This window comes from Nerophis ophidion, linkage group LG18 (assembly GCF_033978795.1).
Source record: "Nerophis ophidion isolate RoL-2023_Sa linkage group LG18, RoL_Noph_v1.0, whole genome shotgun sequence".
Classification (NCBI taxonomy): domain Eukaryota; kingdom Metazoa; phylum Chordata; class Actinopteri; order Syngnathiformes; family Syngnathidae; genus Nerophis; species Nerophis ophidion.
The window spans coordinates 20,895,498-20,908,572 of NC_084628.1; the positions used below are offsets into that span (position 1 = coordinate 20,895,498).

General features: G+C 39.4%; 1 protein-coding gene and 1 long non-coding RNA gene across 6 annotated transcripts in view; both read right to left on the bottom strand.

Annotated features, from left to right (window-relative positions):
* Positions 1-2,610: 2,610 nt before the first annotated feature.
* Positions 2,611-4,928, bottom strand: LOC133536888 (uncharacterized). Its single transcript, XR_009802578.1, has 2 exons — positions 4,318-4,928; positions 2,611-4,230 (listed from the first exon to the last, which is right to left on the bottom strand). It is a non-coding gene; the product is annotated as an uncharacterized LOC133536888 (long non-coding RNA).
* Positions 4,929-7,129: 2,201 nt separating this feature from the next.
* The window catches only part of ccdc9 (coiled-coil domain containing 9), a 44,216-nt gene continuing 38,270 nt past the window's right edge, over positions 7,130-13,075 (bottom strand). For all 5 annotated transcript variants that reach the window (XM_061877559.1, XM_061877560.1, XM_061877561.1 and 2 more), the window contains one exon: positions 7,130-8,256. In XM_061877559.1, coding sequence (XP_061733543.1) covers positions 8,252-8,256 — 5 coding nt within the window. In that variant the 3' untranslated portion in view covers positions 7,130-8,251. The remainder of the gene's footprint in view (positions 8,257-13,075) is intronic.

Below are 13,075 nucleotides of genomic sequence, written 5' to 3' on the forward strand. Positions count from 1 at the left end.
ACCCCAGTTGCATTGTACTTGGTAGGTGACACTTATTTTTAGCATGCAAATGTCAGCATGCCATCTAGTTAACTTAAACATGATAACTTTTCCCATCTACTTTTACACTGTTTTCTCTATTTCTGAAGCCATACACCTTACAGCTGTGTTAATTGACATGTGAGACATGCTAACTGTCAGCATGCCACCGTTAGCACATTTGCTGAGTGTTAGCATTTTAATGTTTACATGCTAACGTTTTAGGCTGGCTCAGTAGCTCATTTTGTACAGTTACACCTAAAACTGATGGATTCGGACACTCGGTACTGCAGCTCCCGGCGACCCCCGGCCAGAGGTCCAGTGCACAGATAGCAGGCCCATCAACATTTCTGCAGGAATTTTCTAGTAAAACATATTCTATACATGAACTAATACAAACATGTCTTAATTTTGCAATGCATTTATTTAAAAAAATCTTTATGTATATTATCTTGAATATTTAGTTGTTTTACTTTTGTGAAATGCATACACCTGTATGTGAAGCATTGAGGGACACATTGTGCCTGCTGTATGAATCCAGGTGTAATACTGCATAAAAGAGGTGTTAATTTAACAAATTGCGATTGCACAATTATACTGAAAGCTGTTTCTTTAGACCAGGGGTGTCAAACATACGGCCCGAGGGCCGGTACAGGCCCCCGAACAGGTTTTATCCACGGGATGAGTTTGCTATGTATAAAAAATAACCTGATATTTTTAAAAGTAAGAAACTGCTGTTCTAAATGTGTCCACTGGATGTCGCAACAGCAATTCTTTGTGATACATATGTACAAAATAAACCACATGTTAGTACTTTGGTTCTCAACCTTTTTTCAGTGATGTACCCCCTGTGAACAATTTTTTAATTCAGGTACCCCCTAATCAGAGCAAAGCATTTTTGGTTGAAAAAAAGAGATACAAAAGTGAAATACAGCACTATGTCATCAGTTTCTGATTTATTAATTTGTATAACAAAATATGAGCAAAATATTGCTCATTTGTAGTGGTCTTTCTTGAACTATTTGGAAAAAAAGATGTATAAGTAACTAAAAACTTGTTGAAAAATAAACAAGTGATTCAATTATAAATAAAGATTTCTACACATAGAAGTAATCATCAACTTAAAGTGACCTCTTTGGGGATTGTAATAAAGATCCATCTGGATTCATGAACTTAATTCTAAACATTTTTTCACAAAAGAAGAATATTTTAAACATAAACAATATTTATGGAACATGTCCACAAAAAATCTAGCTGTTAACACTGAATATTGCATTGTTGCATTTCTTTTCACAGTTTATGAACTTACATTGATATTTTGTTGAAGTATTATTCAATAAATATATTTTTAAAGGATTTTTGAATTGTTGCTATTTTTAGAATAATTAAAAAAATAGTCTCATGTACCCCTTGGAATACCTTCAAGTACCCCCAGGGGTACGCGTACTCCCATATGAGAACCACTGTGTTAGTACATCAGTCGAGGAAAATAGTCAAACTACATAAATAACATACTGTAATTGGATTTTGATATTTTTTTTTTTATCTTGATAGATTGAAAATCAACACTAAAGAGTTGACTGATGGTGAAGAAGGAGCTGAGCCGGAAGGCAAAGCTCTCAATTTAGCGGTCGATCTATGTTCCCATCCTCACCTATGGTCATGAGCTTTGGGTCATGACAGAAAGGATAAGATCACGATTACAAGCGGCCGAAATTAGTTTTCTCCGCCGGGTGGCAGGGCTCTCGCTTAGAGATAGGGTGAGAAGCTCTGCCATCCGGGAGGAACTCAAAGTAAAGCCGCTGCTCCTTCACATCGAGAGGAGCCAGAGGAGGTGATTGGGCATCAGGTCAGGATGCCACCCGAACGCCTCCCTAGGGAGGTGTTTAGGGCACGGTAGGAGGCCATGGGGAAGACCCAGGACACGTTGGGAAGACTACGTCTCCCGGCTGGCCTGGGAACGCCTCGGGATCCCCCAGGAAGAGCTAGACGAAGTGGCTGGGGAGAGGAAAGTCTGGGCTTATCTGCTTAGGCTGCATCCCCCGCTACCCGACCTCGGGTAAGCGGAAGAAGATGGATGGATGGAGTTGACTGATGAACATTATCACCTAATTTATTCAGAAAATATAAACAATAAATAAATAAATAACTTAGATTTATATCGCACTTTTCTAAACACTCAAAGCGCTCACAGAGAAGTGGGACTCAACATTCATTCACACCTGGTGGTGGTAAGCTCCATCAGTAGCCACAGCTGCCCTGGGGTAGACTGACGGAAGCGTGGAAAATAGAGTATAATGACAAATAGAGTATATATACTATTAACCGCAACAGGTAATTGTAAAAATAAAAATTAAAAAAATATTATGTGTACAGTTTCAGAATGTACTTGTTCAATTTTTAAACAAAGAAAACAATTTGAAGTTGTCTTCATTTTTAAGTTATTTTGCCGTGATTTGACCAGTCTGGCCCACTTGAGAGTAGATTTTTCTCCATGTGGCCCCGTTCAAAAATGAGTTTGACACCCCTGATTTGGACAGTTATATGGTTGAGTTGCATTAAGTAAAAACAAAAAGAGAACATCACACACACTGGAATAAATGCATAGTTTATCATTATAATCATTGCAGTCCTACAGCAACAAAAGTCACTTTGAGGACAGGAAGTGAGCTGGACATTACAAAGGTTTGCATTGAAGCTCAAATGTGACTCTAAAAAGATACTAGGGAGATTTGATAGGATATCATGTGTGTGTGTCTCTTTACAGCAAGACCGTAAGCTACATCTTCTGCTACATTTGAAGATACCTGAATAGTACAACAGCACCCTGCTGTGAAAGAAGGGAACAAGGCAGATCACATGTCGTCAGAGTGAGACATCTCTGTAAAGACAAGCTAAGGGGTTCTTCTCCAAGCATTCTTAAAGGGGAGAGAACTGGTGAAAGTCCATGGAGGTGTTCCTATAAAGTTGAATGGAAAAGTGGTTCTTAACCTAGGTTCGATCGAACCCTAGGGGTTCGGTGAGTCGGCTTTAAGGGTTTGGCGGAGGTCAAAACACACCCGACTCATCGTATGATTACAAACTTCACCCTATCGGCGTATTACGGATACGGCAACAGCTGAATGATTTGCAGGTTTGTAATTTGTTGTGAGTTTATGCACTGTGTTGGTTTTGTTTGAACAAATGTTCATGCACGGTTCATTTTGTGTACTAGTAAAAACAACATGGTAACACTTTAGTATGGGGAACATATTTTCCATTAATTAGTTGCTTTTATCATGCAAATTAGTAACATAATGGCTCTTAACTAGACATGATTAAGTACTTGTTAATCCCTTATTCGGCATGGCCTTGTTATAACCCTATCCCTCTAACCCTGACCCTAACCCTAACCAAATTACTCTAAATTAAGTCTTTATTACTTAGAATATGTTCCCCTAATGTCCAAATAACTCTAAATTAAGTATTTGTTCCTTAGAATATGTTCCCCTAGTGTTCTAATAACTTTAAATTAAGACTTTGTTACTTAGATCAGTGGTCCCCAACCACCGGGCTGTGGACCAGTACCGGGCAGCAGAATATTTTTTTATTAATTTTAGTATTTTTTTATAAAAAAAAAAAAGAAATTGTTATTAAATCAACATAAAAAACACAAGATACACTTCCAATTAGTGCACCAACCCAAAAAAACTCCCTTTTTCATGACAAAAAATTGTTTTTTAAAAAATATTACCCCCCCCCCCCCAATTATCAAACTTTGACCGGTCCTTAGCTACAAAAAGGTTGGGGACCCCTGACTTAGATTATGTTCCCCATACTAAAGTGTTACCAAAAACATATAACTTTGTCTTGAATTTGAAAAAAAAAAAACATTTTATTTTTCACTAAGAAGGGTTCGGTGAATGCGCATATGAAACTGGTGGGGTTCGGACGGTACCTCCAACAAGGTTAAGAACCACTGAACTAGAATAATGCTTTTGATGGTCATGCCTGAGGGGGTCCATGGAGGTCCTTCAAGGACAAATTCAGGAGAGGGTCCAGCTGGTGCATCCCCTCTTTAGTCCGCCCAGCAGCATCCCGAACAAACTCCGGACGTCCCCCTCCTCCTCCATCCGTCCATCACTTACCACCACGGCGCGCTCATCCAAATTAGGGCGCGCAGTCGGTGCGGTTAGGCGCTGCGGTGCTGGTGGCGTTGTTCGGGGAGTTTGGCTTCCAGAAGAAGACGTAATAAATAACCAGGACGAAGGCGGTCACGGACACGAAGAGGAAGTAAACGATGGCCATAGCCACTTTTACCCAAATCTTGCCGGACATGTTGACGTGTTTGGCCCGAAGCTCTCCCGGGTAGCTCGGCCTCCTCTTGGGGTCCCCGTTCAGCTTGTCCACCGTCACTCTCGCGCCCCCGTCCGCTCCTTTCATCTTGTGATTAGCGCCGATTTCACCTGCAGTGTGTCCTCCGTGGAGCGGCGAGGGATCATCTGAGGTGGCGCAGCACGGAGCCCACTGACTCCCGTCGCTGTGTGCTCCGTCCGGGGGCTCAGCTGCTCCGAGTCGGCCAGGCTCCGGTCCTGCTTGCTGCGTCCGGAGCACACCGCGTCCTCTGTGCACACCGGGAGGACTGAACTCAAGGAGGCTCTCATCGGCCGACTAGAGGACGGCTGTCAAGCTCCACGCGGCGTTGGAAGTCATTTCCGGGATGCGTTTCAAAATAAAAGCAACGCAAAAACGTATGGAGTAAATTCAAAATTACATTAGAACAGGGCTGTCAAACTCATTTTAGATAGGCCACATGGAGAAAAATCTAGTCCATAGTGGGCTGGACTGGTAAAATCACGGCACAATAATTTAGAAATAAAGATAACTTCAGATTATTTTCTTTGTTTGAAAATAGAGCAAGCACATTCTGAAATAGGACATTCATTGATTGAAACTTTTATTAGTAGATTGCACAGTTCAGTACATATTCTGTACAATTGACCACTAAATGGTAACACCCGAAAAGGGTTTTCAACTTGTTTAAATCGGGGTCCACATTAATCAATTCATGGTAAATCAAATCATGTTTCTTTTTACATTTACATGTTGAGGTTATTAATAAGTATTTTATCTTTGTTTATTTTCTGAAGAAATTCATCAGTCAATTTATTAGTGTTAATTTTCAATCCATCAAGATTAAAAAATATATCAAAATCAAATTACAGTATGTTATTTACGTAGTTTGATCATTTTCCTCTACTGATGTACTAACGCAGTGGTTCTTAACCTTTATGGAGACCCCGAACCCTACCAGTTTCATATGCGCATTCACCGAACCCTTCTTCGTGAAAAATAAAATGTTTTTTGTTTTAAATTCAAGAAAGTCATGTTTTGTTACTGGTGCACAAAATAAACCGTGCATGAACACTTTGTTCGAAGAACAAAACCAACACAGTGCATGAACTCAACAAATTACACACTTTACCATGAAATGATTAACGTGGACCCCGTCTTAAACAAGCTGAAAACGTATTTGGGTGTTACCATTTAGTGGTCAATTGAATGGAATACGTACAGAACTGTGTAAACTACTGTTTCATATAATGTATTCTCTTCCTTTGCAATCTGCTAGTAAAAGTTTAAATCGATCAAACAACCTGCAAATCAGATGGGAAATTAGAGGGAACATTGTTTGGGGGTATCCATAATACGCTGATAGGGAGAAGTTTTTATTTACACGATAACTCAAATGTGTTATTACCTCCGTGGCGGAGGCTCCGCCGAACCCGACTTACCGAACCCCTAGGGTTCGATCAAACCCAAGTTAAGAAGCACTGTGCTAACATCAGGTGATTTATTTTTTACCTAAGTAGAATCATCTACAAAGAATTGCTATTGCGACATCCAGTGGACACATTTAGAACAGCTGTTCCTTTCAGTGTGGTGTCCCCATTTCTGCGGTCCTCTCCAAGGTTCCACATTGCATCCCATTGGGTTGAGTTTTTTCTTGCTCTGATGTGGGATCTTGAGCAGAGGATGTTTTTGTGGCTTGTGCAGCCCTTTAAAAAAACTTGTGGTTTAGGGCTATATAAATAAACTTTGATTGATTGATTAAAAATAGAAATCAAATACAGTACTTATGGATATAAAAAGTATAAATACAATAAGAATAAAAATTATGACATAGTACAAATGTGAATGTGTGTATGTTTAAAGTACTTCAGATAACAGAAAAATAAGTGTATTAAAATACAATTAAATACAAAGATATACTTAATATATATTTTTCAATTAAAAAAGTAAATCTAAATGCTGCTGCCTCCTTTGACTATCTGCATGTGCATAAAAAACACCTCAGAACTGCAAATCTTTTCTCTTTGTTCACTTAAATAAGCAGTTCAAACGACATCTCTATTACTTTCAATTACACTGAACCACAAACAGTTCTATTTTGGAGGCCAACAAAGACATGAGACTTAATGTTACTTAGCCAAAATTTAGTATATCAAATGAAATAAAAAAACATCGAAATGATGCAAGTCAATTAAATAACTTTTACCAATAAATCCATGTTTTATAATTAATGGTTGATTTTGAGACTTGCTGCCAGTTCATTAAAATTAAATTGAGTGATTAGTAATAAAGATTATAGGACATCATGGAGGACTTGTTGTAAAACTGCTCTAAATTGCAGTTGTAAGACATTAAAATGCTGTTAAATTGGCTTTAAAAAAATGCCGTCAATGCCGAAGAGACAACAAACTCTTATTTTGAAGAGACAGTGGCGTCATCTGCGGTTCATCTTTTAGTCTTCTCTGGCAAACTTGATGCAGGATGGCAAAAGGAGGGGCTGAAAGTGCGCAACATCCAGCGATTGGGTCATAGTTTGAGGCAGAATGTCCCGCAGCAGCAGATGTTAGGGCGCAGTGCTGGGCCGAGGCAGCTTTTTATCCTCCAGCGCACTCTAATGTGCACAGCAACACAACAGCACAGCAGGTGTAAATTTAAAAAACCTGTCTTGCACTGATGAGTCACAGGCTTTTAATGAGTCCTCCACCTTCCTGTCCTACAAGGTCAAAGTCTTCCGCAAGCAGCGTCTTTAAACATGCATACACTTATCTGTTCTACAACCAACATTACAAAAAATTTATTCAGGACCAAAAAACACAAATTCTTTCCCTGACAAAGGTATTTTATTCACTGCATGATTTGCAATTTAAGTCTCGGGGTGCAAACAAAAAAAATCGATTCACATTAGAGTCGTGATTCTTATTCAACTGGATTCTAAATCAATTCATAATTTTAAAAAATGGAATAAAAAAACAGTCATAATTTTTTTTTTTTTAGGCCATCTCCATGCAACCATAAGGAGCTTTTCTAACCTGTTTTGAAAAATGTTTCATGATAATATGGTACCAAATAATACATTTTGTGAATCGAGTTGACTCCATGCAACCATAAGGAGCTTTTCTAACCTGTTTTGAAAAATGTTTCATGATAATATGGTACCAAATAATACATTTTGTGAATCGAGTTGAAGGGAGAATAGTGTTAAATCAAGAATAGATTCTAAATCGAATCGTGAATCCAGGAATCCTCACATGCCCAGATCCTGATTACATTTTAAATGTCCATTGTTGCGATCCCGCATATAGAAAGTTTAGGAAAAATGTCCCAGTTTTGTGCAACACTTGCTGTTTTTCTTGCTTTGACCGGTGAATGCAAAAAATGGAAACTTGAAACTTTCGCACACAGTGTGAATTGCCGTGATGTGTGAACTGATAAGCATTGCACCAGCAAGATCAACTAACCTGAGCTCATTGACAGACAAACATTGCTTATAGTTGATCGTTTTGTGTATTATCTACTGACGGAGACTAAAATCTGATAAAAACCGTAAACAAGATCATGTAAATTTGAGTGTCACTCACTGCAGACTGGGCAGCCTTGTGATTGGTTCGTCTGATAGAGCCAGGGGGCGTGGTCACAGGTTGTATGGTCGGCTGATTCCAGCAGCTCGGCTTTATTTGTAAATTTGCGAAATCTTTTACCTTGTCTGCTCGGGTGGGCAGCAAGTATGAGACGTGACGCAGCAGGGTGCTCGAGGAGGCGCCCAACTCCTGCAGACAGACGGGTGACGGTTGAGCATGGCTGCCCCGAGGCTCTGTCCCTCCCTCGTCTTTTGTTGGCGAGTGTATGACATCACTCTGGCGACGTCGTCATCTTCAGGAGCGAGCAAACGTCGCTGGCAGCTTCAGCCTGTTAATGAAGAGTCAACATTTAACCATTGGTTTACGTATATTCATTTACTTGTGGCAGGTAAAACTTAGCCATCCAGGCTTGTTGATTTTAATGGACTGCAAATGTAGCTTGTACCGGAGAAGAAGAAGACAGGACGAAATAGGAACCCTAGAAGAAATATTTAACTTTATCCAGGGACACTTGCAGATTGTTGAAATGAGTAAGTACATTTTGAGACCCTGGGGTTCAAGTTCATCCAAAGCACGAAACAACAAGAATTGCCGGCAGTGGGGTCATCAAGCTTGGACTTAGACTGGCTGTGTTTGGTGTAGGGATGGGTGATATGGCAAAAAAGAAAAAAAATCACAAGTATTTTTTTCATATCATCTGATCACGATTAATATCACAAACATTTTTTAAAAATTAAAGCGGATTCTCCCGTGCAGGATTTTAGCGAGTACCATTGCATCCCTACTTTTTACTAGTGCGGTATCCTGTAGCACACATTTCCGCAAAGTTTTATATAAATATATGCTAACAGCTGCAACTGTCATTTTGTTCATATCTATGATTGTGTTTAATAGAGGTGCTACAATACAAGTAACCCACGCCCAATCTGTACCCCGGTTTTAGGGCCACAGTTTTGCTGCTTTTTCGATACGTCATGGGCGGGCGGGTAAAGAGAACAACTTTTTTGTCCCTCAAAAGATGCTGTTTAAATTTCTATAAATTCCCTCTCCAAGTTATTTTTGTTTTTGTGTTTGTCATCACAAGCTTCATTCTGCTGAATACCATAAGACTTCTATTTCATGTTAACATTTACTAAACAACACTTTCAAATGGTAAAATTATTATTTGTATTGTTTGATTACTTGTATACATCCTCACTCCACAATGTCAGACATCTGGAGGGAGGATGCGGTCTCAGCCTCTGTAAGAGTGTCAGCTTCTCTTGTGCCTTGCTAGCTAACAAGTAAAAAGTTGTGTGAAACAGATTAAAATATAATTTTAGCCAAAGTCAGCCAGCTAAACTTTGTCTACATCAATTCAAGGACAGTGGGGCAAAAAAGTATTTAGTCAGCCAACGATTGTGCAAGTTTTCCCACTTAAAATGATGACACAGGTCTGTAATTTTCATCATAGGTACACTTCAACTGTGAGAGACAGAATGAGAAAAAAAATCCAGGAATTCACATTGTAGGAATTTTAAAGAATGTATTTGTAAATTATGGTGGAAAATAAGTATTTGGTCAATAACGAAAATTAAACTCCATACCTTGTAATATAACCTTTGTTGGCAATAACAGAGGTCAAACGATTACTTTAGGTCTTTATCAGGTTTGCACACACAGTAGCTGGTATTTTGGCCCATTCCTCTATGCAGATCTTCTCGAGAGCAGTGAAGTTTTGGGGCTGTCGCCGAGCAACACAGACTTTCAACTCCCTCCAAAGATTTTCTATGGGGTTGAGGTGTGGAGACTGGCTAGGCCACTCCAGGACTTTCAAATGCTTCTTACGGAACCGCTCCTTCGTTGCCCGGGCGGTGTGTTTGGGATCAATGTCATGCTGGAAGACCCACCCACGTTTCATCTTCAAAGCTCTCACTGATGGAAGGAGGTTTTGGTTCAAAATCTCACGATACATGCCCTCATTCATTCTTTCCTTAACATGGATCAGTCGTCCTGTCCCCTTAGCAGAAAAATAGCCCCAAAGCATGATGTTTCCACCCCAATGCTTCACAGTAGGTATGGAGTTCTTGGGATGCAACTCAGTATTCTTCTTCCTCCAAACACAACGAGTTGAGTTTATACCAAAAAGTTCTATTTTGGTTTCATTTGACCACATGACATTCTCCCAATCTTCTGCTGTATCATCCATGTGCTCTCTGGCAAACTTCAGACGGGCCTGGACATGCACTGGCTTAAGCAGGAGGACACGTCTGGCACTGCAGAATTTGATTCCCTGTCTGCGTGGTGTGTTACTGATGGTAACCTTTGTTACTGTGGTCATAGCTCTCTGCAGGAGGTCATTCACCAGGTCCCCCCGTGTGGTTCTTGGATTTTTGCTCCCCGTTCTCATGATCATTTTGACTCCACGGGATGAGATCTTGCGTGGAGCCCCAGATCGAGGGAGATTATCAGTGGTCTTGTATGTCTTCCATTTTCTGATAATTTCTCAAACAGTTGATTTTTTCACACCAAGCTGCTTGCCTATTGTAGATTCACTCTTTCCGGTCTGGTGCAGGTCTACAATTCTTTTCCTGGTGTCCTTCGACAGCTCTTTGGTCTTGGCCATAATGGAGTTTGGAGTCTGACTGTTTGTCTTTTATACAGATAACGAGTTCAAACATGTTCCATTAATACAGGTAACGAGTGGAGGACAGAAGAGCTTCTTAAAGAAGAAGTTGCAGGTCTGTGAGAGCCAGAGATCTTCCTTGTTTGAAGTGACCAAATACTTATTTTCCACCAAAATTTACAAATAAATTCTTTAAAATTCCTACAATGTGAATTCCTGGAATTTCTTTTTCAAATTCTGTCTCTCACAGTTGAAGTGTACCTATGAAGAAAATTACAGACCTCTGTCATCATTTTAAGTGGGAGAACTTGCACAATCGGTGGCTGACTAAATACTTTTTTGCCCCGCTGTACTTTTTAAAGCAGCGTCAATTTGCAATACCGTAAAAAAGGCACCGCACGCACGAGCTAAATAGCCAACATTTTAAGCATTAATCAAATACATAATTCTACACATTGAGTCTAATAAAGTGCTAAAACTGCCAAAAGTTAATCAATCGTCAATACACCAGTGTGCAAATTTAAAACTTCACAAAATGCTTTTCTTTTAGTTACATTTTGTGTTTCATTTTCATTGCAGCTATTTTTAAATATTTTTTAAATAGACAAACGAGGTAAATTTTTTTTTTTTTAGCACTTTGCCTTTCCTTTTTTTTTAATTTATAAAATTGAATAGTCATTTAAATTTTTCTAACAGCTGAACGAGCTGCCCAGTTACAGTGTAAATAAATATTTATAAATTAGTCATCTTTGTTTTCTGTAAGCACATGCCTAAAAAACTTTAGCAGCATTTAGAAGTCGATTGGAAAATTAAAGCTATTAAATATGTGTATGCTTTATTATGTAATTAGTTGACTTAAGATGTAGTTGACTAATTGACTATCAAAATAATCACATTAATAATTTGAAGTACTGTAAAATATTGTGTCCCAACAAATGTTTAATGCTTGTTATAGAAACAAAATGTTTTCATCCACAAACTAAAAAATTTTTTGAACCAAAACTGTCCGCGGAGTTTTTTTAGTACATGTTATATCATAAGGGTATAAATGAGGAGATACGTTTATTTTACCGGTCGGGACCAATAGAGCAGTTCAGTCGCAAAGACATTCTGTGCCTGCCTGCGAGTCTTCATTCAGGGCAGGATTACTGGTGAGCTAGAGAAGACAGTGACACTTAAGTCTGTCACTGAATTCGGTGCTCCTTTTAAATGTTGTGCTTCAACTTCTATGCTAGTGTTGGTCTTATTTCTTTATTATGTTCTTCTGGGCTGCACTTCCAGCTGTGTAAGGGAAAGAGACACAAGGCTGATTGGACGTTCATTACGTTGTGACAAGCATGACTTTTGCGACGGTAGACAAGGACGGCCGTACGGAGGGAGGAACGCACGCAAGCACAGGATCACGGTCAATAAAGGCGGATTGTTCCGTGCAGGATTAAACCAAGCACCGTTGCTTCCCTACTGTTTACTACTGCGGTAACTTCTAACCACAGGGCTTCTTAACATTTTGGACATTGACCCAAATCTTTGGTGGTTCCGCGGCCCACTCAAATAATAACACTGAATTAGTCATTTTACTCATGATTTTAATGATATTTAGTAATTATATTTGACCTGCTTACAGTTTACAACCTTGTCAAACGATATGAAAGCATGTGTTAATGACAAAGATTATTATCAAGGCGGAGGTCAGGCTGATTACAAAAATATATAGTAATCAAACACTTAACAAAAAGGGACTCAAAAAAAAAAAAAAATTAATGTACATACAATTACGCAGTTCTAAAATAAATAAATATTCAAATATGTTTCTTATATAAACTGTTAACAAAATGTAAGTGCAATTGAAAATACAGGGTTACCACTTCAGTCATAATGTTGCGCTTAAAAAAATTTCTGACTTTAGCTTTGTTTGTTTAACATTGTCATAGGTTGATTGGCAACACTAAATTGGCCCTAGTGTTTGAATGTGAGTATGAATGTTGCCTGTCTGCCTGTGTTGGCCCAGTGATGAGGTGGTGACTTGTCCTGGGTGTACCCCACCTGCCACCCGAATGCAGCTGAGATAGGCTCCAGCACCCCACGCGACCCCAAAAGGGATAAGCGGTAAAAAATGTATGGATGGATATGTAACTGCCACAAGTGGTGGAAGAGTATATTACAACTGAGTAATACTGCGACCATTCGGCCAACAGCTGAGAAAACAATTTTTTTTGGCGGCCAAAAATTGGTCAAGAAACACTGCTCTAAAAGACATTTTCACCTTGTTTGATCGGGGTAAAAATGCTAACAGTTGATCACCCTGATCAAACAAAAATTAATCACAATTATATAATCGCCCAGCCTTAGTTTGGTGTTTTGCACGCTATGTCTTCATGTGGACATGAGGAGCATCAAGAGACCTAATCAGATCAGACTTCAGCACTTGATCTCCATCATTCTTCCAGCAGCTCGTTTCCTGTCAAAAACCTAATTGCGCCTCTAATCTCTATGGTTTCCCGCACACTCCCTGCTCGACCCCACCCTGACACCAGCTCACGAG